Below are 27,439 nucleotides of genomic sequence, written 5' to 3'. Positions count from 1 at the left end.
TACAGTTCGTCGCCACTCTAGCCAGAGTGGGTGAAGTGCCCCCGGACAGACTCCTGTCACAAGCCTGGCGGCCGAAGTGTCACTATAGATTGCTGGGAGGAACAGATCCCTCTCACGGAACTGGCTCTAGGCCTCTGCCACAGGCCAATTACTTAAATGAGCTAAATGGACGAATTGAGCGAATCCTCCTAGTAGGTTTTAGCATAGGTCACCGGATGACAGCAAAGCGTACCTGTCAGCGTTCCAGTCACCAGATCCCCGATTGGTTCGTTCAAGCCCTGTTGGACAACCTGCCTTCGGGTTCTCCTCAAGCCGACCCCCCAATAGAACGGCATCCAGCCTGGGATACTCTCAATAGAACTGGGGACCCAGTAAGTCACTGGGGCCCCTCTCGGCAACATAGAGCTCCTCGTAGCATTTGACCCCAGCCTGGAAGGCCATCGCCGGGGTCCGTTAGATGCACGCACCCTAAAGGTGGATGCAGCACCTGGAACCTGGATCCCGCGGGAAGAACCAATAAAGATGGCGTCTGCCACAGATATACTCTCCCCCAGCATGCCCCGCAAGGGAAAACTCCTCTAATTGGCTGCTGGGGAAAATTGCTCTGCCAGAACTCCTCTAGCGCCACCTGTCGCCCAGGGGTGAAAACAACACCCCTGGAGTGCAGGCTGACCTACAGGACATTTCTGGAATGACAGCAGCCCAAAGTTGACAAATTGTGAATGGGAGCAAGAATAACTCTTCCCATTCCCCACTAACTTTAGCGTAGTGCCCATACTGGAAGTAAGGGGGCGCTACATATAATTGCTGGGATTGCATGATTTCATTAGGCAGTTTTCCTAGCTTGACAAAGGGCGTGCTGTCTGAAAACTTGCATGGTGATGGAACACTGAATGTGATTCTATATTCATTAAGAATATTATTCACTAAATAAAAGAAGAAAAGGAATTGAAGTGCTGCAGCCTTGAACTTTTTTTATGTAAATTGTATAATATATTGAAGGTGAATATTTAAAAAACCCTCTCTGTATAAAAACTGTGTCTTGTTAAAACTATCAGTTTTTTTATATAAGACAGTATACCTTGGAAATACGAGTGTGTGTGGGTAGAACAAGAACCTATATAATTCCAGGACAGAAACAACAACTGTAAAAATGTTTGTAAGGTGCAATGTACATCTACATTCCATTTAGTAATTTTAATTTTCTATAGTGTTGTAAAGAGATCCCTGACAGCTTTTTATTGATGCATGTGATGCCCACAGGGGAATTTCCACGTACTCCAACCTTGTGACACCAGGACATAATATGATGGAGAATGGGTATCTGAAGCAGTAAAAACATAATTATTCAATTTTTCTTTCCTTATTGACAGTTATCCTTTAACTTCATGTCCCTGTGACTCCATGTCAACAGAAAAAGGAAGGGGAAATTTAACCCATGGGGTAACAAGCAGCAAGAAAAATCTGACAAAGAATTAAAATATCCTCCACTAACTAAAAGGGTCTCATAGTTAGGTATAATCTCTGAGGCATTTCCCTGAACCTTGACTGCACTATCTAGTAAGTCACTGACACTGAATAAGTGAATAGGACTGAGGACCAGACTTTTGAGACCGCACATAATGCATACTTATAATGTCACAAAGAATAAGGCCCCTTTCAAACGGGGACAGATCCGCTTGCAGCGGTCCGCCAGCTAAGCGCGAGATCTCCGCTGAGCTGGCGGATGACAGATCCCTCTCAGCTCACTAAGTGGGGAGGGGCTTGTCCAGCACCGCTGTCTCCTATGGAGAGATTGAAAGAAAACAGACAGCATGTCCATTTTCATCAGATCTCACCCAAAAAGATCCGCCATGGAAGGATGGCGACGTATTTTAGCGGATTGGATCGAGTCGGATGTCATTGGACATGTCACCGCTGACATCCGACATCCGACGCTCCATAGAGAAGAATGGAGCGGCCATTCGGGTCCGCCAAAAAAACTGACAGGCGGACCTGAACGCCCCAACCATGTGAAAAGGGCCTTAAAACAAAAAGTAAACACTTTAATAGTTAGCTAGGGGAGAAGGTGAAGGCGCAAAATGGGGCTAATTAGGGTAAAAAAAAAAGTTAATACGTGGTTAAACAAGAACAAAATGTATTAAGAAAACAAAAACGTGTTTTTACTTGTTAGGTTGTTTTACTTGACATCATATGCAGTTTAGAGCTCATTAGTTCTATCTACTGATGAATGAAACAGTAAAAACAAAAGTAAAAATTTTGCTTTTTATCTTTCCATCCTATGTCTAAACAGTGTTTTGAAACACTGTGTCAGAGGGGCTGCTTTCTGACAGAAGCAGCCAAAATAGCTGGTGTACTTAAAGTGATAGTTCACCTTTACCACAAAACAGCCTATGCTGCTGTGCACATGCTCAGTTACTCTCTACTCTCAGCACAGCTTTAAGATTTACTGTCGCTGAAGGAGGAAGAAAACAACATGAATGAGTGCAAAGGGAACACAGATTAGGAAAAGAGAAAGGAAAAGCAGGTGACATGACAAATCCTGCTGAAAGTTAAACACAAAGAGGTTAAGCTTACAAGGATAATCGCTCATCTCCTTGATTCTCTCTCCTCAGCACTATAAAGGGCCGTACACAGGGGCCGAATATCGGGCGGCATCGGTCAGTTCAAAAGAAACCATCTGACATTCTGCCTATGTGTATGGCAGCTGGAAGGGGCATGACCGAAAAAGATTGATCTGTCAGCCATTGGCTGAGAGCGCTGACCGGGGGGGGTGTCTCTTTCTTTTTTTTTCAGCCCGCTGGGTTGAACGAAAAAAAAAAACATTAGTGTATACCAGGCTTAAAGCTTCTGTCAGCCTTCCTCTCTAGCTGAGCCAAGACATACAATCAAGGCTGGAAATGTACATATTTTAATTGAAGAAAATTGAGATATAGTTTTGAGGCCAAGGACTGCTTCAACGATTTGGTGTGTCCTCCAGCAAGAAGAAACAAGAGCAATGCTGGAGGCAGTTTACAGCACGCACATTCCACACACGTGGAATGTATGTTCTTTTGTTAAAGAACAGGAATTATTTTTAAACTCTTATGTGGCTTTAAGCAGCAACTTTCAGCTGTCATTTTAAGAGCTGAGAACTGCTAGCAAATACAGAGAGAGTTGCAGCAGTATGGTAGAAGGACTGGGTGTACTAAGCACAACCTGTGTACTTTGCTTTAATAACATATTTTGGGGCATGTGTATCATGCCCAATGTCAACAACTGGTTAAAGAACATTTCTGGTTTTATTAGTTATTCGTAAATGCTGGCAATGCCCGCAGAACACATCATTTTTCAGACCCTTTGACAGGATTCTAAATCAAGATGCAGTGGAGCTTGAAAACTAGCAGCAAATATTAAATAACTTACCTGCCATCCTCATTGCTTCTGTAAAATACTAGAAAGGGGTCAGATTTTCCAAAAAAGTCTTTCTTGTCAAGTTTATTGGCACAAAACTGCATTAACACAGCATCCTAAAATAAAAAATAAATATATTATTTCAAGTGAAAACATAATAAGGCATGCATTCACCAGCTTACTCGATTTGTTCTGAACTGTAGTGCTGAACCAAATAAAATAAGTCAATTAAGTGATATCATCCATAATTAGATTTTCGATTAGAAGGTTATAAGGCTAATTAGAAAGTTTAAAGCTCACTGGTCGAAATCCAGTTCACAGTTGGGATAATTGTTTAACTGCTATCTGATCATCAGTGATTGGATATTTAAAGCAACCCTACCATTGCAATTTACATTTGTGCCAAATAGGAACTATTCACTAGTGCATAATCAATGTAACAAATAAAAAAAAAATGTACCCAAGTTTTCACCAGGAACCAAGTTATTCCCCTATTTGGCGCTGCCATCTTGCCCGTCGCACAGCATAGAGGGTGTTAAACCATGCTGTCACAGCCTGCAAGTCAAAGACCACTCAGCCTTTCCTGTTACAGCCATGTGTCAGTTCGCTTTGCATGCATCAGCAGTGAGAGGGAGCAGTTAGAAATGGAAATGACAGCGTAGATGTTGACATTGGACAATCGTTTGGACTAAATTTGTAGTAATTATTATTAAATTACAAGTTTAGTCTGCTTGGATTGGTTTGAGGGGAAAATGAGCATTTAAACCCGCAATGGAGCAGCATATGAAGATGACTTTGTTTAGAGACTCGAGAAATGGAACAGTTAACCTTGATTATAGGGTGTTTTCATTAGCGCAGTCATCCTGTTTGTTGAGCTCTGCATAACAAACTCATATTTGTAATAAGGTCAATGTGAAATAAATCTACATGAAGAAGTCTTCTGTTAAGACAGCCAGTTGTAAACTCTCACAGGTATGATGAAAAGCACAAGCTCTGGGCAGTTCCCTTGTGTCTTTTCATGTGTTCCACTGAAAACGTTCCAGTTTGAATGAGGAAAACATTTTGATCTGTCCTTTGCCTACAACTGATCAAAATTTCCATTCCTAAGTTTGCACCTTCTATATTTGGAACCTCTTCATTCCCAGACTATAAACTACTAAACTGTACCCAAGCAATATTTTAAATAAAAAAGCATACTATTTTGTATAGGGGACTTTCACCTACAGTAGTAAAAATAATTTTCTTATTTTCAGAATTGGCCGACTAATCAGAATATACCCGTATTAATAAATATGTAAAATTACTTTCACATGTTAGTTTTATGGACTTATTTTATCAGAAATTCCGATCGTGTGTGGGCCCCATCAGACTTTTTTTTGTCTGTGTTTAGAAATAGAACATGTTTTATTTTTTTCCAATGGAAAAAAAACGATAGGAAATTTCTATCATCTGTGTGAAACTCCGAAGGAGAAAAAATCCATGCATGCTCAGAATCAAGTCGACGCATGCTCGGAAGCATTGAACTTCATTTTTCTGGGCTAGTCGTAGTGTTTTACATCACCGCGTTTTTGGACGGTCTGACAGTGTGTATGCAATTCCGATGAAAAATTCCATCGGATTTAAGGCCATAGGAAATTCCAATCGTGTGTATGGGGCATTAGACCTTTTTGAATTAAAAAATACATTTATCTTCTGTTTTGAATTTTTGGGGTCTACCCTCCTCTGTTAAAATGTCAGGTTTCTATGATGTAATAAAAATGAGACAGGGATAAATAATTTCAGAACTTATTCCACCTTTAATGTGACCTATAAACTGTACAACTCAGTTGAAAAACAAACTGAAATTGTTTAGGTGGGGGGAGTAAAACAAATAAATAATGTGGTTGCATAAGTGTGAAGACCCTCCTATAACTGGGTATGTAGCAGTGTTCAGAATTAAGCAATCGCATGTTAACTCATGTTAAATAGGAGTCAGCACACGCCTGCCATAATTTTAAGTGTCTCTGATTAACCCCAAATAAAGTTCAGCTGTTCTAGTACCGTATATACTCGGGTATAACCCGACCCGAATATAAGCCAAGGCACCTAATTTTACCACAAAAAAATGGGAAAATGTATTGACTCGAGTATAAGCCTAGGATGTCCATCTGCATGCCTCAATGTGCCTCACTGTGTCAATTTGCATGCCTCACTTTGCCCATGCCTCACTGTGTCCATGCCTCACTGTGCCCATGCCTCACTGTGCCCATGCCTAGACTTACATTTAACATGCGAGTATATAGAAGGGGTGCCTGGCTTTGAAAAATCTGTGCTCCCTGGCCGTAGGTTCCCCTAGATAGCAAACTTTGCACACTTGTAGAGGAAGAGTGGGGCTATATGTGTGCCAAGATTGGGGTCTAGGGGACCTAGGGCCAGCTGGTACTGGGTCCCCAAAGTCCGGGAGATCAGGCGCAAAAAGGTGACTCGAGTATGAGCCGAGGGGGGCATTTTCAGCACCAAAAAATGTGCCGAAAAACTCGGTTTATACTCGAGTATATATGGTAAGTCTTTCCTGACATTTTCTTAGTCGCATCCTACAGCAAAAGTCATGGTGTGCATACAGCTTCTAAAGTAGGGATCTCATTGTTAACCTCCCTGCCGGTATGATTCTTTCAGAAAAAACATGCTGAAAGTGGTACAATTATTTGCAAGGAAATTTGGTGTTTCATACTGTAGGCATGTAATTCTTAGGAATAACTCACTTAAATCTGACCAAACAAGATTCTAATAGGCATCCCGGGTATGACATTTTTTTAAAAACAAAATTATAAATTATAATATAATAAATAATTATAAATAATTATAACAAATAATAATATAATTCTAATAAAAATTATTCAATAATGTAATCAACTCAAAATCACTGAAATTTGCTCAGTTGCAGAATTGTCGCTGTCATTATTATTATTTTTTATGATGAATTTCCCCACAAATCACTATCGCGCAATTCTGCAAGTTATTATAATTTATTATCGCTGTTTTCTAGCTGCTCTAAAACCATTTTTGACATAAAGGGACACTTTTGGTTGCTATGGACAATCTACAGTTTGCAGGGAGAAAGAACAGTTTTTATTATATAAAAGTACATGTAGGGCACTGGGCAGACCACTAGGGACAAGGGGGGTCTGTATTTTTTACATACAGTACTGTAATCTATAAGATTACAGTATACTGTATGTATTGTGTTTGTTTACGTTTTTGAATTTGGCGCCGATCTCCACTCCCGTGCGTCGTAACATCGCAGGGAACGGAGATCGATGGCACAGGAGGACACTGTGTGAATCGAGCGAGGTCCCGCTCACTCACACAGCTGGATCCAGGAGAAGGTAAGCCAGCGCGCGCTGCAGGCTCTACATAGCTACCCCGAGCGTGACTCGGGGTTACCGATTTTAGCCAAAAAAATCAACCCCGAGTCACGCTCTGGGATACTGCCAGGAGGGTTAAAAGGCATAATTTAGGAGAAGGGTACAAAAGAATTTCCAAGGCATTAGATATACCATGGAACAAAGTGAAGACATTCATCATCAAGTGGAGAAAATATGGCATAACAGTGGCATCATCAAGAACTGGACATCCCTCCAAAATTTATGAAAAGACAAGAATAACACCAGTCAGGGAGGCTGCCAAGGGGCCTACAGCAACATTAAAGGAGCTGCAGGAATATCTGGCAAGTACTGGCTGTGTAGTACATGTGACAACAATCTCCTGTATTCTTCATATGTCTGGGCTATAGGGTAGAGTGGCAAGACGGAAGCCTTTTCTACGAAGAAAAACATTAAAGCCTGGCTAAATGTTGTAAAAAAACATCTGAAGTTTCCCAAAAGCATGTGGGAAAATGTGTTATGGTCTGATGAAACCAAGGTTAAACTTTTTTGTCACAATTTCAAAAGATATGTTTGGAGCAAAAACAACACTGTGCATCACCAGAAGAACACCATACCCACCGTGAAGCATGGTGGTGGCAGCATCATGCTTTGGAGCTGTTTTTCTTCAGCTGGAACAGGGGCCTTAGTCAAGGTAGAAGGCATTTACGAACAGTTCCAAATACCAGTCAATATTGGCATAAAACCTTCAGGCTTCTGCTAGAAAGCTGAACATGAAGAGGAACTTCATCTTTCAGCATGACAACGACCCAAAGCATTCATCCAAATAAACAAAGGAATGGCTTCACCAGAAGAAGATTAACGTTTTGAAATGGCCCAGCCAGAGCCTAGATCTGAATCAGATTGAAAATCTGTGGGGTGATCTGAAGAGGGCTGTGCACAGGAGATGCCCTCACACTCGGACATATTTTGAGTGTTATTGCAAAGTAGAGTGGGCAAATATTGCCAAGTCAAGATGTGCCATGCTGATGGACTCAAACCCAAAAATACTGAGTGCTGTAATAAAATCAAAAGGTGCTTCAATAAAGTATTAGTTTAAGGGTGTGCACACTTATGCAACCATGTTATTTTAGTATTTTTAGTTTTACTTCCCTCCACCTAAAAGATTTCAATTTGTTGTTCAACTGTGTTGTACAGTTTATAGGTCACATTAAATGTGGAAAAAGTTCTGAAATGATTTATTTGTCTCATTTTTCTACTTCACAGAAACCTGACATTTTATATCTACTGTAGCACTACATTCATATTTTTTGTATGGGCTCTGAAAAAAAATGCTAGTGTAGAGCTAAAGAAATCCTCACTAATTCGTTTTATACAAAAGAGAATATTTGGGGTCCTTTACCTTGGGACTTGAGCTGATAAAAGCCTCTCAAATGGAAAAATGATAAAAAAATATATAAAAAAAGTAGACACCAAAACCCCCCCAAAATTGTCAAGTTATTGGCTCTTATACATTACACTGTACAGCTGCTCTGACACATCTCTCTGGAGATGAAGCCTAATAAAGAAAACTGAATTTCCCTCCAACCCAGTCATTTATCAGTAGTTCATATTTCCATTCTAATGCTTAAAAAAAATGAATCTTTCTAAACACACCTTAAAAATATAGTAAATGGCACATATAATAACACACTATATACCGTAATTTGTTGCAAATGATTACTTTTTTTGGTGAATCCAGTAACATAGCTATATTTGATCTATTTTTACTGTAGTAATTCATATGACTTTATGTGTTATTAACCACTTCCTTACTGGGCACTTAAACCCCCTTCCTGCCCAGAGGACTTTTTACAATTCGGCACTGCGTCGCTTTAACTGACAATTGCGCGGTCGTGCGATGTGGCTCCCAAACAAAATTGACGTCCTTTTTTTCCCACAAATAGAGCTTTCTTTTGGTGGTATTTGATCACCTCTGCGGTTTTTATTTTTTGCGCTATAAACAAAAATAGAGCGACAATTTTGAAAAAAAAATAAAAAAAATTTAATTGTTGCTGTAATAAATGGCTCAATTTTTAAAAAAAAAAACATTTTTTATCCTCAGTCTAGGCCGATACGTATTCTACATATTTTTAGTAAAAAAAAAAAAAATCGCAATAAGCGACTGGTTTGCGCAAAAGTTATAGCGCCTACAAAATAAGGGACAGAATTATTATTTTTTTATTATTATTTTTTTTACTAGTTATGGCGGCGATCTGCGACATTTATTGCGACTGCGACATTATGGCGGACACATCGGACACATTTTTGGCGCCATTCACATTTATACTGCAATCAGTGCTATAAATATGCACTAATTACTGTATAAATGTGACTGGCAGGGAAGGGGTTAACACTAGGGGGTGAGGAAGGGGTTAATGTGTACCCTAATATTAGTGTTCTAACTGTGGGGGAAGGGGGGTGACTGGGGGGGGTGACCGATCTGTGTCTCTATGTACAAGAGACACAGATCCGTCTCCTCTCTCCCCTGACAACACCGCTGTCTGCGAGAGCCGGGAATGAGAGATGATCTCATATGTAAACATATGAGATCATCTCTCATTGGCCGCACAGATCGCCTAGGAAACGGCCGCTCCGATTGGCCGTTCACGGCGATCTGTGACTGGCTGTGTCCGAGGGACACGGCCAGTACAGAAGTTCCCCGCCGCGCGCTCGGGAGCGTGCGCGGGGAACGCGGAAATGAGCTGCCGTCAATTGACGGCGGCTCAGAGATTTAGAACCACCCTGCGGCCGTCAATAGTCGTACGGCCGTAGGGAAGTGGTTAAAGTATTACCAAAGGCAAAACTTTTTTTTTTTTGATAGTGTGGAGAGGCATTATAACATCTGTCTTTATTGCCGTCTGTGTCCCTGTTAGGGAGATTCACTCTCTCTATTTGTCCAGTTTACCATTTTCATTGAAAATGGAGGAGAAAGAATATCCCAAATTTTGGATTGTTGCCACAACAATGATAGACAGGAGATATAGCCAATGGGAGCACTAGTCCTTGTGACTGTAAAGGCCAGGGCCGGACTTACTATTAGGCTTGACTGAGCTCAAGCCCATGGGCCCTGCCCAATAGGGGGCCCCCTACGTTTAAATTTTTTCAATAATATGCCAGTCATTTAAAGTGGTTGTAATGTAAACCCTCGGACACAACATTGTCTTAAAAAATAGCCCATAGCACAGGCAGCTGATCGTTTGCATGATGTCACCGCGCTTGCACACATTAGCCCCTCTAAACCGGCATTTAAAGCTTGCTGGAATGCAGTCTGTGAGAACTTCCCCTCTGTCCGCCACAGAGGAGAAGTCTTGCGGTGTTTAGCTCTTTCCACTCTTCCTGATACTCCCCCTTGTGACTAAAGAAGACGTCACAAAAGGGGAGTGAAAGAAAACAGCAGCCGCAGACACAGCAACGAATGGTTACAGTGCAATGGCGCATGCGTGAGATTACCGACAGGGACACAGTAAGGGCGGAAGCGACATCATCATTTGAGTCACATAACAGCAGCACGAATGGCGCTTGAGATACCCGGAAATACAGAGAACGAAACCATCCTAAAAAAGGTATTTGCAGGCCTTGTTTTTGGGATATATATATATATATATATATATATATATATATATATATATATATATATATATATATTGCATTGCAATGAGCTGTTATAACTTAATAAAATAAAAAACTACCAAAATCAGCAAGGGGTTTACTTCACAATCGTGATCTCTATTTTTATTCTCAGTTTATTCAGAATTGTGTAGCTCTAATGCATAGCTTGTGTATGTATCATTTTGTTCTATTTAAAGTAATGTATAGAAGGCAGGGCCCGAAAGTGACTCAAGCCCAGGGGCCCCCACCACCCTATGTTCTGCCCTGGTGATGACAACCAGAGTTTGCCTCTCTTCGGAGAGAGATTTTATCTTACTTCCAGTTTTGGCTATGGAACAGAACTTTAAGGTGAAATTTCCCCAATGAGACAAAGCTTGCACAAAGAAAAACGGACAGTGGTCTGTCAGATTTTTTTCTTTTAGCCGTTTGTGTTCTCCATTTGTCCTGCTGACCATTGCTTCTAAAACCAAAAGTGTCATTGGAGCCACAGTTACATAGTTACATAGTTAGTCAGGTTGAAAAAAGACACAAGTCCATCCAGTTCAACCACAAAAAACAAAATAAAAAAACACAGTAAAATCCTATACACCCAACTTCATACCCACAGTTGATCCAGAGGAAGGCAAAAAACCCCAGCGGAGCATGATCCAATTTGCTACAGCAGGGGAAAAAATTCCTTCCTGATCCCCCGAGAGGCAATCGGATTTACCCTGGATCAACTTTACCTACAAATCTTAGTACTCAGTTATATTCTGTACATTTAGGAAAGAATCCAGACCTTTCTTAAAGCAATCTACTGATCTGGCCAGAACCACCTCTGGAGGGAGTCTGTTCCACATTTTCACAGCTCTTACTGTGAAAAAACCTTTCCGTATTTGGAGGTGAAATCTCTTTTCCTCTAGACGTAAAGAGTGCCCCCTTGTCCTCAGTGATGACCGTAAAGTGAATAACTCAACACCAAGTTCACTGTATGGACCTCTTATATATTTGTACATGTTGATCATATCCCCCCTTATTCTCCTCTTCTCAAGAGTGAATAAATCTAGTTCCTCTAATCTTTCCTCATAGCTGAGCTCCTCCATGCCTCTTATCAATTTGGTTGCTCTTCTCTGCACTTTCTCCAGTTCTCCTATATCCTTTTTGAGAACTGGTGCCCAAAACTGAACTGCATATTCCAGATGAGGTCTTACTAATGATTTGTACAGGGGCAAAATTATATCTCTGTCTCTGGAGTCCATACCTCTCTTAATACAAGAAAGGACTTTGCTCGCTTTGGAAACCGCAGCTTGGCATTGCATGCCATTATTGAGCTTATGATCAACTAAAACCCCCAGATCTTTCTCCACTACAGACCCCCCCAGTTGTACTCCCCCTAGTATGTATGATGCATGCATATTCTTAGCCCCCAAGTGCATAACTTTACATTTATCTACATTAAACCTCATCTGCCACTTAGTCGCCCAATCAGACAGAGCATTGAGGTCGGCTTGTAAATTGGAGACATCCTGTAAGGACGTTATTCCACTGCATAGCTTGGTGTCATCTGCAAAGACAGAAATGTTACTTTTGATCTCAGACCCAATATCATTTATAAATATATTGAAAAGTAAGGGTCCCAGCACTGAACCTTGGGGTACACCACTGATAACATTGGACCATTCAGAGTAAGAATCATTAACCACGACTCTCTGAATTCTGGCTTTCAGCCAGTTTTCTATCCATTTACAAACTGATATAACAAACTGATATATCCAATCACAGGAAGTTGTCACAGGAAACAGGAGATGAGGGGAAATGTGATGAAAACCTCTGTTCTAGTAACTATTTTAGAGACATTTTCCAATCTGTTGTGCCTTGGGTACCAGAAATGCTGGCAAGTCTCTTTAATTGGACAGACACAGCAGCAATGATGCCCCTGCTCCTCTCCTTTCAATGAGTCTGTTGTGATCACTCAAGTGTGCATGACAGTGTTCCGGGTCTATATGCAGCCCTACCATTGGCCATGGAGGGCTGCTGGATGTTCATTACTTCTGCAAGCTCTACATGGGCACATGGACTTTTGGCTGTTTATGAGTGTGATTTATTCTTTTTTAATTAAAACGATTCTTGTTAATGCACAGTAGGTGCATCCTGTTCATTGTTTAACGTGTGCAGTTATCACTGGGGGAATTTTTTTTAAAGGAACACACCTGTTATTAACCTAACTGCAATATTGTTCCCTTACTATACTAGGTTACACCATTTTATAAGTCTCTCTCGTTCACTACACTGGAGAGCACAGATTCCCAATATCATTGTTATTCACTACAATTAACCTTTGCTACCACAGTCTTGTTAGAGTTGCAACAAATTAATGTACACTTTACTGACATGTACACAAATCTGTCACAAATTAGTGCCTACAATGCTCCTTATGAATTTACAATTTTTTTTTGTTGTTGTTGATATGGAGAATTCTTTATTTCTTGTGTCTTATAAGACTGCACCCATAGAACATTTCTGCATAATATGGTAGATGGATGGGGCAATTTTTTTAAATATGGCTAAATAAAAATAGCGATATAATTTTTTTTATTTTAAATCAGAGATGATCACAAAAGGAATGACAGGTTGCTGCCCTTTCAGAGTGTTTAGCTTTATTAAACACTTCCAGACCGGCTCACGCTGATGTACGTCAGCACTTTGAAGAGGAATATCGTTGTTATGGCAGCAGTTAGCTACCATAACCCTGGTATCCTCTTCTTCAGTGAGCGGTCCGGTTTCAGATAAAAGTGGTCCCTGCGGAAGATTCGGCGCAAGATCACTTTTATCGGTGGCGGGAGAGGGCCCCCCACCACGCTCCGGTGCCTTCCGCCGGTGGCGGAGGCGGATTCCTTCTTCCTGCTTGACATGGAGCTGAGTGAGAGGAAGATGGCCCCCACCCAGCTCCATACAATTGCAGGGTGAAAGCGACGTCAAAACATCACTTCCGCCTATAGATCTTAAAGGGATTTTTTTTTTTGTATTACATTTCTTTTTTTGCATTTTTGTGTAAATATGAGATCTGAGGTCTTTTTGACCCAAGATCTCATATTTAGGAGGTCCTGTCATGCTTTTTGTTTCTATTACAAGGGATGTTTACATTCCTTGTAATAGGAATAAAAGTGTAAATTTAAAAAAACAAAACTGCGTAAAAATAAAAAAGTAAATTAAATAAGATTTTTTTTTTTTTTTAAAGGCCCCCGTCCTGCCAAGCTTGTGTGCAAGAAGCGAACGCATAAGTGAGTAGCGCCCGCATAGGAAAACGGTGTTTAAATCACACATGTGAGGTATTGCTGCGATTGTTAGAGCAAGAGCAATAATTCTAGCCCTAGACCTCCTCTGTAACTCAAAACATGCAACCTGTAAAAAAAATTAAACATAAACATATGGAGATTTTTAAGGGTAAAAGTTTGTCGCTATTCCACAAGCGGACACAATTTTGAAGCGTGACATCTTGGGTATCAATTTACTCTCCATAACATTATCTTTCACAATATAAAAAAAATTGGGCTAACTTTACTGTTGTCTTGTTTTTTTATTCAAAATAGTGTCTTTTTTCCACAAAAAGTGCGCTTGTAAGACCACTGCGCAAATACGATGTGACAGAAAGTATAGCAATGACCGCCATTTTATTCTCTAGGGTGTTAGAAAAAACCCAATGTATAATGGTTGGGTGTTCCAAATATTTTTTGCGCAAAAAACAATCATTTTAACATGTAAACACCAAATCTCAGAAAGAGGCTCGATCCTTAAGTGGTTAAAACTCAGTTCTGCTGTAAACAAAACTGACAATTTCTCACACATGCTTACTAGCTTATAAGGAAGAGAGCAACATAAAAAGTGTAATACTCTATAAAACAATGTACATTATTTTTTATTTTGTATGCCTGCTTTAAATAGATTTAACTTGAAATATTTCACATAAAAAAAAAGCCAGACAGACCCTTACTAAATAACAGACAGCAATGTGCAAATACAAGCTACATATATGAACTAAACTGAAATTTTTAGCTTTTTATATATATATATATATATATATATATATATATATATATATATATATATATATAAAACAAATTGTACAAATGTTCGTAGTTGAAAATCTACTAGTGTATGGCCAGCTTTAAACTACATTTGAAAAAGGCCACTGGGCAGGTAATTACCATGTCTTGTATGGCTCACACAACTTCCATAATCAGTTTCATCTGGATAAGAATGAGCTAGTGCAAAGCCCACCCCTTATGCTTACTGAATCCTACCTAGGACTCAAAGTGCAGATAATCATGAACTGTAAGTTGCTGTGTTTCTTTCTATGTGTAAAAATAAGTGTTTCTTGCACTACAGTGAGTAGACCAACTTGCTGTGTTCTTATTGTATTAGGTGGTAATGTATGCACTATTATCCACTTTTACGGGAGCAGTAAGGAATGTGAAAGAGGGGCACAGACCTGTGTCTTTGCAGTGTAATCTGGACGGCAAACACATAACATATAGCATGTGGCTTACCATCTTCTACTGTTCACATTTAGGTAAAGCTGTGCATATTAGCTAGATAGGCATGATGTCTGCCAAGTGTCAATCACTGTTCAGTGGGCATTACTGCATGTTTACTTTGTGTACAGCCATTATAAACAAACATTAGCAACATGTAAATGAAATAGAAATTACTTACTCGGCAATTGTTCAGCTCTTCAGCAGTGACAATGATGCTTCCACAGTTCTTTCCTGGAATACCTCTATTTAAAATGAAGAATACAAAAAACACATTAATGAATGCATCGCTCCAACAAAATCGTAGTTTTATGAATATTCGCAAACCATTTACAAAGTCCTGAAGTTGATCTTTAAGCTGGCCATACATGGATTGAAATTTGGCCAGTTCAGCAGGGACCGGGTGAATCTCAATCTGTATATGACCACTACGGTTGAACAGGAGTCGATCTACCAAACGACTTCTGTTCAACCACCCTGATGGACGAAAGCCACTGCAGGAAATAGGCTGCAGCTCTGATATTAGCATTCTGACAGTGGGGGAGTCTTAATGCTGTCAGAACACAATATTTCCCCAGCCACCTTGAATAAGTGGCTTGGAGAATCAGTTCAGTTTTTTTAGTGTTAACGGCTTCCCGCCCAGCCACTGCATATAAACGGCCAGGGGGGAAAGCGTCATTGTTTAAATGGGCTCCTTTCTCCTCCAGCACCTTTGTATTTTCCACTGATCAGATGCACTGGTATATTCCCTTTAAATGGTATCCTCAGCAAAAAGTGTGCTCTCCTCCAGCATATAGTATTATAGAAAAATCTGTTAAAACCGCACTTACAGTATATAGTGCTCTCAAAGGCACCTACAATTAGAGCATATAAAAAAATGCTGGTATTCCACCTTTCCCAATCAGTACCACACTTCCTGTATGGCCGTATCAAATGTGCTGACATCATCCAAGCCTCCACCCCTATGTCTTTTGTCACCAGGACACGTGACTTAATCATAAGAGGGAAGCTGATTGAATGATGCCATCTCTTCATTTATAGCCCCAATTTCAGTGCCATTTTTGAGACTTAACAACGGTGTATACTCAATCTTATTCTTTACAATGCTGGGCACCAAATACTATTATATTGCACATTCTGCCATTTTATTAGACAGGATGTGTTTATATTCTCGATCTCTATATAAACTAAATCTTCTCTCTCTAGGCGGCACTGAGGTTACACCAATGAGGTTTTTATTTTAGCCTTTTAAACTTTTACTAAATCTATTTTTCCTGGGGTTCTGCTTTAGAAATCGAAACTTTCCATTTGGCAATTAAGTACCGTAAGCTCACTCATGCAGCATTTAGTAACTCTAATATTTAGAGACTTGCAATCTCAGATTGAAAGCTAATTAAACTCCTATAAAATCTTTAAAATGCAAAACTATATTTTTTCAAGCATTAAAACAGTATCACAGATGCGAAATGGTGACATATAATACAGTGTAATTTGGCATCAGTGTTGAAAGATGTAAATATAGTTTCATATTTTTGTTATTCACACTATCTTAACTGGTACCGGTAAAAAAATGACAGTAGTGGCTGTTGACTGCAGTGAGATCTATTTTGAGTCAGCACTTGTCATTTGAAAATGTAGACAACATGGAAAAAAAAGTGCATTTCTATGGAAAAATGGTAAATGACAGATACAGCACTAAGCAGTGACCTGGAACTGATTTTCTTGAAAGATGGACTACCATAGAATGTACTTCTATTCCACTAAATGTTTTGATGAAAAGAATGAGTCACATACACAATCACACTACTTTTACAAAGGAATAAATATACCTAGTAAATATACCTTCCTAAAGTGTTTATTGCAATTATTTTATCTTTACAGGCACTGCATTGTGCTTATGCTGTTCCTTACATTTAAACTGGCTTTGTTGCAAAAAAAGAGACGTTTCCAGTAAACATATTTTCTTTGTGTGCAAGAAAACTGCAAAACCTAAAAATGAACTCTTATTAGTGTAAAATGACAATGGAATATACAATTTCTACAGAAGTAGGGACACTGTTAAGTACTGTTTAGCCAAGGTACTGCAAAAATTATCAATACTGATCTTTCACAGCTTCCTCTACAGAAACTATGTAAAAGAAAACAATTATTCAAATGATTCAAGTTACCAGAGTTATCTTCCTCCTTTAGGGTCTGACAATGGAGTGCTATAGCACCAAGTTATATTGTTATCCTCCTTATTGCCGTACTGGGATGCACAGATTATGTATAACCAATAAATTATCATTGTACAGTGTGTTCTGTTGTCCTTTAAAAGTTCAAACAGATATGGAGAAAAGCATTTTTAGGTGTTTGGGGAACTATAGTGGCAGCAACATATTCTGTATATAGTAAACATGATCAAGTAGGTCCCCATAGGGCAGAGCGAAATGCATTAAAGGCATGGCCTGGCTGGGGTGCAGGCTAAGGCTGCCATTCATCTCACTTCATGCACATGGGTCTGCTTCAAAATGTGTAGCTTATGTACCTTTTCCTTTGACATTGCTGTGACCAAGTAGGTACTTGATGTGAATGGCTCTATTAAATGTAATTAAGTAAATAATTTTCTGTTAGGATTAACATGTTCAGCTTGTTTATAAAGCTACATGGAAGGCAAATGTATAGACAATAACCCAATGGAACACAAATATGTCCTTAGTACCATTAAAGCCGGTTCACACTGGGGCGACCTGGGATCCGACTTCAAGTCGCCCCAAGTCGCGCGGTCGAGAAAATGAATGGAAATGACAATAACCCAATGGAACCCAAATATGTCCTCAGTACCATTAAAACCATATTTTTACCTAACTGCACTGGCTCCCTGTTTATCTGCAAGATACATCTCTCTAAAACAACAACAAAAAAGAAGCACAACACCTAATTATTATGGTATTCCATATAAAACCACATATACTAGTATCTAACCCTACACTCTGTTTGGCTGTTTAGAGGGAAGAAAAATACCCAGCACTAAGGCTGCCATTCATCTCACTTCATGCACATGGGTCTGCTTCAAAATGTGCGGCTTATGTACCTTTTCCTTTGACATTGCCATGATCAAGTAGGTACTTAATGTGAATGGCTCTATATAATTTAATTAAAGTAAATCATTTTCTGTTTGGATTAACATGTTCAGCTTGTTTATCAATTATAAAGCTACATGGAAGGCAAATGTATAGACTGACAATAACCCAATGAAACACAAATATGTCCTCCTCAGTACCATTAGAGCCGATTTACACTGGGGCGACCTGGGATCCGACTTCAAGTCGCCCCAAGTCACGCGGTCGAGAAATTGAATTGAAGTGAATGGGAGCCGTCTTAATGTACAATACTGAAGTCGCTCTGACTTCAGAAAAGGTTCCTGTACTACTTCAATCCGACTTCTAGGCAACTTGTACCCATTGATTTCAATGGAAGTTGCCTCAGAAGTCAGATCACTGTCTTAACTGAAGCAACAATACAGGAAGATAACATACATTTCTCAGGCAAACCCCTCACTCCCCCCTCCCTCCCACAGAGCTGATTGTTGTTTGATTGGCCACTGGAAAGCCTCCTGTCCTGGAGGCGACTTGAGGTTGCCTTGTAAGTTGCCTGATGATTCATACTCAAGTCGTGTCCAAGTTGCCTCCCAAGTCGTGCTAGAAGTTGTGTTGCCCCTGTGTGAATGGGCTCTTAAAGCCATATTTTTACCTAACTGCACTTGCTCCCTGTTTATCTGCAAGATAAATCTCTCTAAAACAACAACCAAAAAGACGCACAACACCTAATTATTATGGTATTCCATATAAAACCGCATATACTAATCTAACCCTACACTCTGGCTGTTTAGAGGGAAGAAAAATACCCAATAATTCAGAGTAGACGGTGCATGCAACTCTTTCCTCTTATATCCACTATGCAATGTTTGGTGGCTGAGAAAACCAATTATCAGAGCTTTGTTCTATCACAAATGATAAAAATAGGGAAAGGAAATCCTTAGCTCCATGCTATCTTTAAACAGAGTTACTTGGAACTTACATTGGGATTCTTCTCTTCAAGGAAAGGTAAGTAAAATTAGGTAAAGCAAGGTAGATTTGCGCTTCACCTTAATGGTATCAGATATTAAAAAATAAATGAAGAAACGTGTTGACAAATAAAAGGGTGAGTGTTAAACAAAAAATTATGATTCTAGTTGGGATACCATAGGGTTCCAATAGAAAAAATAATAAGTGAAAGTTTGAGGTGAAAAAAAGTTTTCAATTAGGTGCTGCAATAGTGAAATTCGCTGGAATATTCAGCAAGCTAAGGATGTATAAATAAAGTAATAATGCGCAACCCACAAACATAAAAGTGCAGAAAAAAAAGTGTACATTTGAGAAACTGAACCAGCATAAAGTCTGTAGTTAAATTTCCTGTGTAGAAAAATATATATATATAAAAATAAAATAGTCCAAAAAAATATAAATATGAACTGTTGAAATCAAATGCAAAAAATCATATATAGTCCAAGAAACTTCCTAATTTCTGACACCAAACGATCAGCTTGCTTCTGTATGCTTCAGTATAGACAAAACTCTACATCCATATAATATGGGTGAAAACATTGGAAGGTGCAGATAAATAAGCCTCTTACCAGAGAGACGGTTTCATAGACATGTCATCCCCGACCTGGGAGCTGTGGTTCATGCAAGCCGACAGGATCTGGCGTTCTGAACTTCAGGTGCAGCAGTGCTTGTAAATCACTCCTCAGCGATGAGATGACCAACTCCTCAGCAGTGGACTGATTAACATGTGCAGCTCTCCCCGGGTGTTTTAGGAAACAATTAGCAAAAAAATAAAAAAAGAGAAGAGGGAGACTTCATAGTGTATTACTTAGTAGCAAAACACTTCTTTAATAAAAAAAGGTTTCTGAGTACAAACAACACAGTTTGATACGTGTGAAGCAACAGTTTACACAGAAACAAAAAAGCAGTATCTTTAAAATCAAAAAATAGCTCCGGTGACAACCAGAAAGCTAAAATATGGCAATGTCTTTTGAATAAATGTAGACTCCAACCTACGCTGCATTTCGCTTTTGTAATAAGCATCAACTGGGAACGGAGACAATCTCCGTTCCCAGTTGATGCTTATTACAAAAGCGAAACGCAGCGTAGGTTGGAGTCTACATTTATTCAAAAGACATTGCCATATTTTAGCTTTCTGGTTGTCACCGGAGCTATTTTTTGATTTTAAAGATACTGCTTTTTTGTTTCTGTGTAAACTGTTGCTTCACACGTATCAAACTGTGTTGTTTGTACTCAGAAACCTTTTTTTATTAAAGAAGTGTTTTGCTACTAAGTAATACACTATGAAGTCTCCCTCTTCTCTTTTTTTATTTTTTTGCTAATTGTTTCCTAAAACACCCGGGGAGAGCTGCACATGTTAATCAGTCCACTGCTGAGGAGTTGGTCATCTCATCGCTGAGGAGTGATTTACAAGCACTGCTGCACCTGAAGTTCAGAACGCCAGATCCTGTCGGCTTGCATGAACCACAGCTCCCAGGTCGGGGATGACATGTCTATGAAACCGTCTCTCTGGTAAGAGGCTTATTTATCTGCACCTTCCAATGTTTTCACCCATATTATATGGATGTAGAGTTTTGTCTATACTGAAGCATACAGAAGCAAGCTGATCGTTTGGTGTCAGAAATTAGGAAGTTTCTTGGACTATATATGATTTTTTGCATTTGATTTCAACAGTTCATATTTATATTTTTTTGGACTATTTTATTTTTATATATATATATTTTTCTACACAGGAAATTTAACTACAGACTTTATGCTGGTTCAGTTTCTCAAATGTACACTTTTTTTTTTTTTTTTTTCTGCACTTTTATGTTTGTGGGTTGCGCATTATTACTTTATTTATACAAGTAAAATTAGGTGGCATTTAGGGGAACCTGTTGCGTTGCACTGGGCAAAACACAGACAAATAAATTGCTTCTGAGCATGTAAAAGTAATAATATACAGTATATCTATTTGAGTTACAAGACTTAGGCCCCTTTCAGACGTGCTTTTTCATCCATCCGTTTGCAGATGAAAAAGGGACATACATTGGTCCCTATGTGATTGCGGGTGTCAGTGGATAAACATCCGCTGACACCCGTAATCACCCGCCTCCGCAAAGATCAAATTTTGCGGACGGAAGAAAACACTATTTTCTCTTCCGTCTGCGGATCGGAACGGATGAACACGGACACACAGTCTGTGTTCATCCGATCCCCCCATAGGGGAGAGCGGAGAAAAGAGTGTGCGGGGACCGCCCTGTCAGCCGCCGGCTCAGCGGGGATATACGGAGCGATCCCCGCTGAGCTTACGGACACACGGAGGCGGATCATTACTGGTCCGCCCCGTGTGAAAGGGCCCTTATGCCCCATACACACGATCGGAATTTCCATCGGGATAAACTCAGATGGATTTTTCTGCCGGAATTCCGTTCAAGCTGTCTTGCATACACACTGTCACACCAAAGTCCGACTGTCCAAAATGCGGTGACGTACAAAAACACTATGACGAGCCGAGAAAAATTAAGTTCAATGCTTCCGAGCATGTGTCGACTTGATTCTGAGCTCCATATAGATGAACGGAATTTCCGAAAAAATTTTCATCGGAAAAAAAGAGAACATGTTCTCTTTCTAAGTCCGTCGGAATTTCAGATGGAAAAACTCAGATAGGGCACACACACGGTCGGAATATCCGATGAAAAAATTCCGTCTGACTTTTTCCATCGGAAATTCCGATCATGTGTACAAGGCATAACATGATGTGAATCATTTTCTGAGCAAGCATGTCCATTCAAATTGAGAGATACTGTAATATTGGAATAAGAAAATAAAGGGGATTGAATCTGCTCAGAATCGAATAGGGTATCATAAAACGACTTCATCCGTTTCTAAATCTTCTCTATTGCAGTAGGCCCATGCCTCCCGAATTCATCCATGGTGTGGAGCACAATAACATATTAGTAGTTGACCTTCAATCAAACACAGTGTGCGAATGTAGACTAGACAACACAACAGAAAATAGAATGGAAATTCCCTTTTAACTGCCTGACTAAATAGATTTTCTGCAATAGATCATGTATAATATATCATTATATTCTAATTAGTAGATTCCTCTCTTTTTTTCATTCAAGGAAAATATTCTGTTCTTTTATACTTGCAAGAACTGCAAATTAAGTCAAAAGATAAGATTCACCAATGAAGAACCCTTCATTGATTTAACTAGGGATTCCTCCAATTATGCCACTTTTTAGATGTCCATTTAGTTTTCACTGTATTCTTTCAGATTAAAACTGCATAATATATTTAGCTATGATATGATTTAATAAAAGAAGTTAGCATTAAAATGTTTTTCAAGATATATGCATGTAAATTAGAAACTGCCAAAACTGCAAATTAAAATATTTTCTTCAAAAACAAGAAAACATGGAGAAATGATGCAGGTGTTGTCAGTTTTGGGCAAGATTTAAGCTTTTAAACAAGGGTCATCTATAAGGAAACATGAAACCGACAAAGACGTGCAAAAAAAATCAATATCTCATTTAGAAAATTGTTCGCTTTCCAATCTGAAAAGGCTTGTTTATCTGTTATGCTAAGCTGTGGTGAAAAATAGCAAATTCAATAAATGCCACAAAATTTCCTATTAACGCTTTCTTTTTTATAAGTGCAAAAAAAACTGTATTATATTGGAAGTCTTCTCTGTACACTGTTAATGATGGTTGTTGAATCAAATATTTCTAACATTCGAAATAATCAGGAGGAGCACTTTAAAGGATCCAAGAAGAAAAATGTATTGTACAAACTGGGCCATCCAAAGGACACATGAGGGCATAGGAAAAATGGGTCTGGTCTTTGTGAGTTTTTTTTAAGTTTTATTTTTTACATTCTGTCACAGTGCAATACAGTGTCATCATACAACAGATGTGGTGGTGATCAGGGACACTGACTGGTGACAGCATATAAAAAGAAAAAGGGGGCCCCCATATCTCAGTCCCATGTAAATGAGTATGGGGTACATAATACCCCTATCCATTCACCCAAAAAGTGTCAAAAAGTAATAAAAACCCAGAGACAGTTTTTGACAACAATGTAGAACCATCATCAATCACGACACCGCTGCACCGCCAGACCAGAAAAAAAAAAAAAGGAACCAACCAATGAGAAGGCAAACCGCTGAATGGCTGACTTGCCGTTTGACCGTTCTCATATAGGGCAGGGCCACCTGGTGACATCACCTGGTGGTACTGCCCCCCTCTTGTGATTTCACAGATTAGCGCATGTTGTGGTCGTAAGGGGCGGTGGCACCAGGTGACATCGCCAGGAGGCACCCATATAAGAACTGTCAAAAGTCGAAGGAGGCATTCGGTGTTCAGCCGTCAACTGTCTCTGTGTTTTAATTACTTTTTGACACTTTTTTGGTGAATAGGAAGGGATACTATGTACCTCATACTCATTCACGTGGGGGGGCGGGATCTGGAGGCCCCCTCCTTAAAGATTCCAGATTCCAAAAAGGGAACCCCCAGGCACTATATTTAAAATGATTTTTCATTTTTATAGTTGCAAATTAGGCATCATTTAAATTACTGCTCATTTAAATACTATCTTATTTTTTTAAATCTTGCATTAATACATGTCCCCCAGAGCAGTACACAGACCCCTAGACTTCTTTTATGGCCAATTACTTGCATATACTGTAAGCCTTTAAAATGGGCACTTTTGATTTTTATTTTTCGGCTCCCATAGACTTTAACGGGGTTCGCCGTTCGGGTCAGAACTTTTCCCTTGTTCAGGAGTTCTGCTGAAAACCAAACTGGGGGGTGTTTGCCGCATCTCTAATGCCCAGAATACCAAGGACTTTTGTCTATTATACGTTTTCGAAGGGTCATGTTTATTATGTACTATTTAGCTCCTGACTCCCAAGGTGCTTTGAGCATCTTGTGCTGGGTTAAACACTGTATAGAAACTTATGTTATCAGTGCCATCCATCCTGTAAAAAAAACACGACTGGTACCAACCCTCCCCAGTACCCTACACAGAAGCACAGTACTAGTACCAGCACATCCCAGTAACATGTACAGAAGAATTATTGGTAATGGCAGAACCCAGTAACCTGTAAGGAGTACTAGTGTTACCAGTTAAGCCTAATACCTTGCAAATGAGCACTACTGGTATTGGCACAGCCTAGTACTCTACAACTGAGCACTACAAGTACTATAACAGCCTAGAACAGGAGCACTACTTGCACCAGAATAGTCCAGTTTTGTATCTTTCTTTTCCTTCTCATCTAAGGGAATGTGTTTAATTACTAGCTGAGATGTAAAACAAGCGAAGTGAAAAGGCGCATATAATAGTAAGATTTCCTACAGGGCATTGCACAGATACCAAACAGCAGGAAAACTAAAAATGAGGAGGGGAAGGAGGTGGCAGCTAGGCTGTTCAGGGGCATGTGAAGGAGGCAGCACATATTTGCATAACTGGCTTCTCTCTATGTTTAGGAAATAAATGTGTAATTCCGACCTGCCCCCCCCCCCCTTTATCTTGGGGAATGTCAAGATCAATCATGGTCAGAATAATTAATTATCAGGATGGCTATACCATTCAGCAGTGAACACTCTGCCCGAGCTTATTACACATAAAGGTGTAAAGCTATCACAATTTTTTTTATAATGTTTACTATTTATTTAGACCATAAGAGGACCAGGTGAACAATCAATCACAGGTCCTATGACAAAGTCATTCTGTATAACAGAGAAACTTGAATATATCACAGGACACAGAGCAAAGTATTGTAGACTAATTCCGTGCCAAAAAATCCTATAGGGTATATAATGAAATAAGGTGAAGTCTTCCCTGTTCTGGTCCATATTTTAAAATTTAAAGGGAAGGAGGAAAGCATAGAATGAAGGAATATTGTGAGGGGATGGGGAAGATGGGAAAAAAAAGGGGGAGGGGGCTTCTCCCTCATCTAAGTCTGGGAGTCCAAAGCTAGATAATTTATATATATATATATATATATATATATATATATATATATATATATATATATATATATATATATATATATATAATCCAAGCTGTCAATCTTCACATTTTCTGCAGGAGTGCAAAAATGTGAATTAAATAGCATTTGCAAAAGCTAAAAGTATCATATGTTGTTTTACTCTGCTTGGCTAGGGACTATTGCTACAGGAGAAACTCCCTATTTTTATATACCAGCTGATGCAACTTCATTGATTGATAAGATTGAGACATTTTTATGAAATTGTTGGCTTAAATAATATTGCACCTGATGTTACTAGAAGACATTGGGGTTGATTTACTAAAGGCAAATAGAATGTGCACATTGCAAGTGTAGTTGAAGTCTTTTCCCCAGAGTTCAGTAAATGTGCTGAAACTCTGCTGATTCCCATCATCCAATCATGTGCAAGCAAAAATGTTGTTTGCTTTTTTATTTTCCTTGCAGCTGGCTCGGTATTTTTTACAAAGTGAAACATCACCACATTCACTGAGCTCTGGGGAGAATGAGTACAACTGCCCTTGCAAAGTGCCCAATCTATTTGCATTTTTTGTAAATCAACCCCATTGGTTTATTTTTTTTTATTTTTTTGGAAAGGAATTGGGAGGACAATATGTGTAGAGTATATATAATATATACTCCGTTAGAGGGACTAAATCACTAATTCAGTTGTTGTCTATGTTAGCGTTTATTTATATTTTTCCTTTTTTTTTGCTTGTCAGATACAAAGAGGTATCTACATAGGTTTAATTATACTCAGGGTAGACATTGCTTGTTTTCTTCACTTTTATTCAATTGTATTCAGAAAAGGATTAAATTCAAAAGGTAAATACGTATTTATACATGATTCATTGCTTTGCACAGAGTTTATAAATGGTAATATTTAGATTCCCACACCAAATTCTACTGAAGTGATGAAACTTTCTAATATTTATCCAGATAAGCATAATAAGTCTCTTACTGTAGTAGGAAACTTTAAAAAACGTATAATGTCTGAAATGGATAGACATCATGCTCAGGGTGGCAATCTCCTAGTCTCTCTTCCTTACTAACTCAAGTTAATGCAAGAGTAATGCCGTGTACACACGATTGGATCGAAAAAACTCAGATGGGGCTACACACGATGGAAAAAGTCAGTCGGACCTTTTCCATCAGATATTCCAATCGTGTGTAGCCCCATCTGAGTTTTTTCATCAGAAATTTTCCATTTTAGATATAGAACATGTTCTATTTTTCTCCGATGGAATTCCGTTGGAATTCTGATGAGGTTTAGCTAGGCAAAAGCCTGATCGTGTGTACGTGGCATTAGGGTGCATAATACACCCTAGAGAAAAAAATGGTGTGCTTCTCTCTAACAGATACTACTTTATGGATATAATTATCAGTTGGTGCATCTGAAATGATACCACAGATTCATTCATAAGGTTGTAATATAGCAATGTATATGCCTCTAAAAGCACACAATGAACTACTAAGTAACTATTCAGAAAAGATAACACTGACAGTTTTTGCTCTGGGGATATAGATTACTTAGCTAAAAAGAGCATAGGAAACACTTTCTAAAATAAGACATGCATCTTTTGAGCTCAGTGTATTACCAGCCAACTTAGGCCCTGTAAACATGATCAGTCCAAACTGATGAAAACGGACTGAAGTTCAGTTTCATCGGACCAAACCGACTGTGTGTGGGCCCCATCAGTCTGTTATCCTTCGGTCCAGAAATGTAGAACTTGGTTTAAAATTGAACTGATGGACTGGTAACCGATCGGTCAAAACCGATGGTTAGTACGCAAAAGCATCGGTTCCAAACCCGGGCATGCTCAGAATCAAGTCGACGCATGCTTGGAAGCATTGAACTTCATTTTTCTCAGCACGTTGTTGTGTTTTACATCACCGCATTGTGCTCCATCGGTTTTTGAACTGATGGTGTGTAGGCACATCAGACCATCAGTCAGCTTCATCGGTGAACCGATGAAACTGAACTTCAGTCCGTTTTCATCAGTTTGGACTGATCGTGCGTACAGGGCCTAATAGCTAAATGTTAACAAACCAAGTGATTTCTGAAATACATAACATTATCAATCGTCACCAAACAAGTCACAAGTTTGTTTTTGGGCGATACAATGTGATAACTATCATTTCTAACTTTGGTCAATTGTCAGGATTATAAATAATTTGGGATAAGTCTGTATTGCTTTCTGCTGATAAACTTCCACATTTATTTTTATTTTAAATATTTAGGATTATTATCTTCTATAAATCCTCAGATATACACTGTATTAAATTTGAATCCACTTATTGTTCAATTCCGGGCACAGTTTAATTTATGATGTTATTGTCTATAAATTCAGAACCAATCCGATAAACATGATCTGGATACCTCAATTATTACAGTGTATATACATCATAATTAACTGGTGTAGATTGCAAAAAGAACATTTAGAA

The 27,439-nt window shown here is 39.1% G+C and overlaps 1 protein-coding gene across 1 annotated transcript in view; it reads right to left on the bottom strand.

Annotated features, from left to right (window-relative positions):
- Window positions 1-27,439, bottom strand: part of CPNE8 (copine 8) — a 335,485-nt gene that overhangs the window by 111,653 nt on the left and 196,393 nt on the right. Inside the window, exons 7-8 of the mRNA XM_040343623.1 lie at window positions 15,099-15,162; window positions 3,406-3,509 (exon numbers count right to left, since the gene is read on the bottom strand). Coding sequence (XP_040199557.1) covers window positions 3,406-3,509; window positions 15,099-15,162 — 168 coding nt within the window. The remainder of the gene's footprint in view (window positions 1-3,405; window positions 3,510-15,098; window positions 15,163-27,439) is intronic.

Source organism: Rana temporaria, chromosome 3 (assembly GCF_905171775.1).
Source record: "Rana temporaria chromosome 3, aRanTem1.1, whole genome shotgun sequence".
In the NCBI taxonomy this organism is placed as follows: domain Eukaryota; kingdom Metazoa; phylum Chordata; class Amphibia; order Anura; family Ranidae; genus Rana; species Rana temporaria.
Note: the sequence above shows the minus strand (reverse complement) of the source record. Positions and strands in the feature narration are given on the sequence as shown.